Raw genomic sequence first — 4482 nt, 5'->3', positions numbered from 1 at the left:
ATAGATGGAAAGAAGCATAAATTGGTATTTTATTCGAAAAGTGGTGAAGAACTTTTTGAAAAATACCTTCCATTCTATGGCTACCCTCATCACATCTACTCTGATAATGTTTATTATTATGTCCTGTTCAAGAGACAGTCGATTGTTGTATGTTATGATATATATGGAGAAATTAAATGGCAGTGGCAACTGCCTTTCCCTGTTCACCCTCACATTGCTGTTTTCCAAGGGACTGTTTATCTACCGGACACTCAACTCAACAGGGTCCTTCTTTACAAGTATCAGGACTGGTCATCTGGCTGTTGTTTACACCTGAAAAATCCTTATATCAGAAATCTAAATCTACGACTCAAAGAAAAGGAGAATGACAAACTTCTTATTGCCAAAATATGTCATCTGGCAAATGGACAGTTGGTGGTGTCCGACATCAACCATGATTGCTTGTTATACATTTCTAATGGAGGAGACATTGTGTCGAGATTATCTCTGCCGTCTACAGCTACAGATATATGTCAATGGGATTCTAATCAAATAGGTGTCACATTACCCTTAGAGAAACAATTAAGGGTCATTGGAAACCTATCAAAGACAGTGAGAAGTGTATCATTAAGTCACCCTTATGTACAGGTATGTAAGCTGGGTATTGGTCAAATTGCTTGTTATTGTGACAAACCATCTCATTTAGATATTTTAACCATTAAAAATTATAATCAGGCTGAAATAATTCATAGAATTGATATTCCCTCTGTAGTGAAATCATTAGCAATAGAACATGAAACACTAAAGCTATTAATAGTTACAAGGGGAAAAGCTTTTCACTACAACACTAATATCAGTGGTGGTGGTCATTGCAGTAATAATAGTAGTTGTGATGGTCGTATTCGTAGTATTAAGATGGTTCCGACTGTCTTACTGTCTCGAGGGAAACCTTCCGCCAATCTTTATGGTGGATCTATTGATAAAATGTTTGTTTATCTGATACACAACAACCGTATGTTTTCTTTAAATGATCATAACTTGGAGATTAACGATCTCGTTACAAATAGTCAGCTTAACATGTGCATTGACTTCGTAGATGTATTTTCCAGAAACATCTGTGTTAGTGAAATGCTGTCTTCTATATTACATTTACAGGATCTGACAGTTTCTGATAAAGCCAGACATATTCATCTTGATGACATCCCTCTTCGTTTTGGAGACAAGCAGTCAGTGGAGATTAACAGTTTGGTTATTACTGGAAATAACCTAATTGTAGGATATGACAAGAAAAACAAAAACCTCATAATAGTCACATTTGATGGTAAAATTCTGGATTCGATCAAGTTGAATGTTGTTTACCGTATCAATATGTGTCGATGGCAGTCAAACACAATAGCTATTACGACTGGTGATTATAACAACCAACTGTTGACATTAAAAGTGGAATTTCCATTGTCATTAGTAATTTACCAGACGGAAAAGGAATATTACCGTATTGCTTCTTTTTCAAACAATCAAATGCTTTGTAGTGGACGTAGAGATGTATGTAGTTTGTATGTTGTTGAGATTGACGAAATACATTTAACTGTGAATGAAATAAAACAAATAGACATACCTGAAACATTATTAACGAGAGACGAATATCATGGTAGATATGATGATGACATGCTTGATATAGCAGTTACTACCCATGACATGATCATTGTTGGTAATGAAAGATTCATCATTTTCTTCAATAGTGATGGTCAATATTTACATTCAGTTAGACACTACATGGGGTATTTTGGTGATAAAAACAAGATGACAATTGATGACAGTTATTTGTACATTTATGGTGTGTGGGATAAATATCGTGTTTTCATCGCATACAATAGCATTTTGTGTTGGACAGAGATTGGTGAATACAACAAAATATTTTTAAATAAAAGAATTTATAAAGATTATGTAAATTTCCCCAGTATAAACTGTAAAGGACCAAGGTTTGTTGGAAGCAATTGGAATAAATTGTATATTGAAGGTTTGTTTAAGCTTAATCGAGAAAGATTCCCCATTTCTCGTTTGCGAACAGACATATATCCTGTTCAAGTAAAAGATATTGATATCTCTGATAAAGGACACACAGTTGTGTGTGAAAAAGTTAACAATGGAAATCTTAAAATATTTGATGAAGATGGAAAGTTGCTATGTTGCAGAAATGCTGGAAGTTTGGTTGGTGGTGTGTGTTTTACAAGAGAAGGAAACATATTGGCCACATTTCCTAACAGACAAGAAATATTTCAATTGAAGCAACAAGGTTTGGAGAAATATAAAGTTTGGCAAAGTCGAGTACCTTATGGTGTAATATGGAGGAAAGTGGGAAATATTTACTTGTGTGTACATATTAATTTGATTGACTGTGATAGCATAAAGATTGATGGAGAGCAACTGGAAGTTCTGAAATCTTTCGCGTTATTAAAGCTTGATTCTGACTTTCATTTCCCTTCCATTTCATCTCAAATGAACAACGAAATATTCAGTAATGAATTGATTAATAAAGTGAAATATAGTGGAGGAGATGAAAGAGGAGAAAAAAGAGCTAAATCAGGAGAAATAACTTGTAAAAGTAGATTAAAGGTGAGATGTGGTAATTACATAGCAGAGAGTATGTCAGGAATTGATGAAATATCAGTGAGGAGACTGCCGCATAGAACATCAATAGTCCCTCTCTCCATTCCTACATTCGATGAACCTGTTAATTATGATTGTATGGATATTAGGGACAACAACTCTAAACTAATTAAGTTAGATGACAATGTGAGTGTGTTGCTGTTTAGAGACACTGTCATATTAATCAGAACAACCACAGGTGACATACTTCAACATAAACAATTACCACAGCAACCACTAGGCATATGTCGGTGGACAGATGAACGATTCATAGTCGTCTTTGGTAAAGAAATGATGGTCTTCAATAGAGATCTCTGTCGTTTAGAAACCATTGAAACAAAGAAATACTACAACACAATTTATAAATACAACGACAATCAACTCGTGTGTGGTGGTTATTATATTAGAGACATAACTCCACATGAGAGAGACAAGCATTACGGAAGGTTTTTTTACAACAACAACTTTCACTACTTTTGCAAAGACCCCAACGCCTACAACTCTTATTACGTAGATGTAGTTGATCTCAATGATGGGACGTGTAAATATGAAGTGTGTCATGGGAAGACATCAGAATATGGAAAATTAGAGGGAGATTCAGTGGTGTTTGATGTAGTGGTTACATATTTTGGTGATGTCGTTGTTGCGAGGAGGGAGAAGGAAGAGGGGGGACAGTGGTGTGATGATGATCACTACTTTGTCGATTGGTACACAGAACAGTCATTGGTCAGGAGAATAAAACTACAACCACGATATAATAGGTCAAAGTATAATATTTACAGACCTTGTCTAACTGCAGTTGATGAATATGTTTACATTAAAGATGCACAAGACAATATTTACCAAATACCTGGACATATTGAAAGTCAAACATTTGAAGATAGTGAACACCTGCAAACTAAAGATATTGAAAAATATTTACTCCTCAGAGAGGATGACAATGAGGTTTTCCAAGTTCTTGGCTTTGATATTTCAGACAATTCTTTCATGGTTTTTGGAATATTTCCAGGACATCAATCTTTTGCTTTCTTTCACTATGACAAATAAATATTTGCATTTGGTGTTATTATTATTGTTGTTGTTACTGGGTTCACCGGGGAATTGAATTTGTATTGCTTACATTGCATTCTATACACTAACAATTACTGTTGTAACTTACTTCAATACGCACTCTATCTTTGTGCATATATATTTATATACAATGTTCAGTATATGTATGTGAGTACATGTGTATATAAACAAATGTATGTATGCATGCATGCATGTGTATCTATACATATAAAACTAATAATGTATGTATGCCTGTCTATATGTGTGAATCCTTAACTCGAGAAGTACCCAACTGATTTCATTCAAATTTTATTCATGCAATACTTAGGGCCCATGGAGTGTCATGGGTCAAAGAAATTTTCAACTTCGTGCCTAATGCGGGGCCAGAGCAACTTTTAGACTATATATTTCGAACGGGTATTTGGCAGCGCCACTTCTAGCCGAACAATTATTAGTGCTGATGAAGAGAAATAACCTGGAAATCGCGATACACTGATATTGTTTTGAGCTGAGTAGGTGTGCTAGATTCCCTTGTTCGAAAATATAAGGACACAGATTGTGTCGTATAACCAGCTGGGGACTATATCCTGGGGCTAAATTATAGCAACATTCGTCCTAAACCAGGACTGCCATGTTATGTTAGCAAACGTTTTTACCACAAAGTTGTTTCTGTTAGTACTGAGGTTAGCACGGGACCAAAGCTTATTATCGAAGGATATGAGGGCCTGCTTGGCAGATAGAATTACATCAATATCTAAGAAAGTTATGTTAGTTATGTTTAAACAACATATATATATATATATATAT

General features: G+C 34.9%; 1 protein-coding gene across 1 annotated transcript in view; it reads left to right on the top strand.

Annotated features, from left to right (window-relative positions):
* The window catches only part of LOC128251192 (uncharacterized), a 6721-nt gene extending 3030 nt beyond the window's left edge, over window positions 1–3691 (top strand). Inside the window, exons 3-4 of the mRNA XM_052977777.1 lie at window positions 5–627; window positions 1135–3691. Of these exons, the coding sequence (XP_052833737.1) occupies window positions 5–627; window positions 1135–3672 (3161 nt within the window). The 3' untranslated portion in view covers window positions 3673–3691. The remainder of the gene's footprint in view (window positions 1–4; window positions 628–1134) is intronic.
* Window positions 3692–4482: the final 791 nt, after the last annotated feature.

The sequence above is a fragment of the Octopus bimaculoides genome, chromosome 28 (assembly GCF_001194135.2).
Source record: "Octopus bimaculoides isolate UCB-OBI-ISO-001 chromosome 28, ASM119413v2, whole genome shotgun sequence".
Taxonomy (NCBI): Eukaryota; Metazoa; Mollusca; class Cephalopoda; order Octopoda; family Octopodidae; genus Octopus; species Octopus bimaculoides.
The sequence above is the reverse complement of the archived record's forward strand: the minus strand, read 5'-3'. Positions and strand labels throughout refer to the sequence as shown.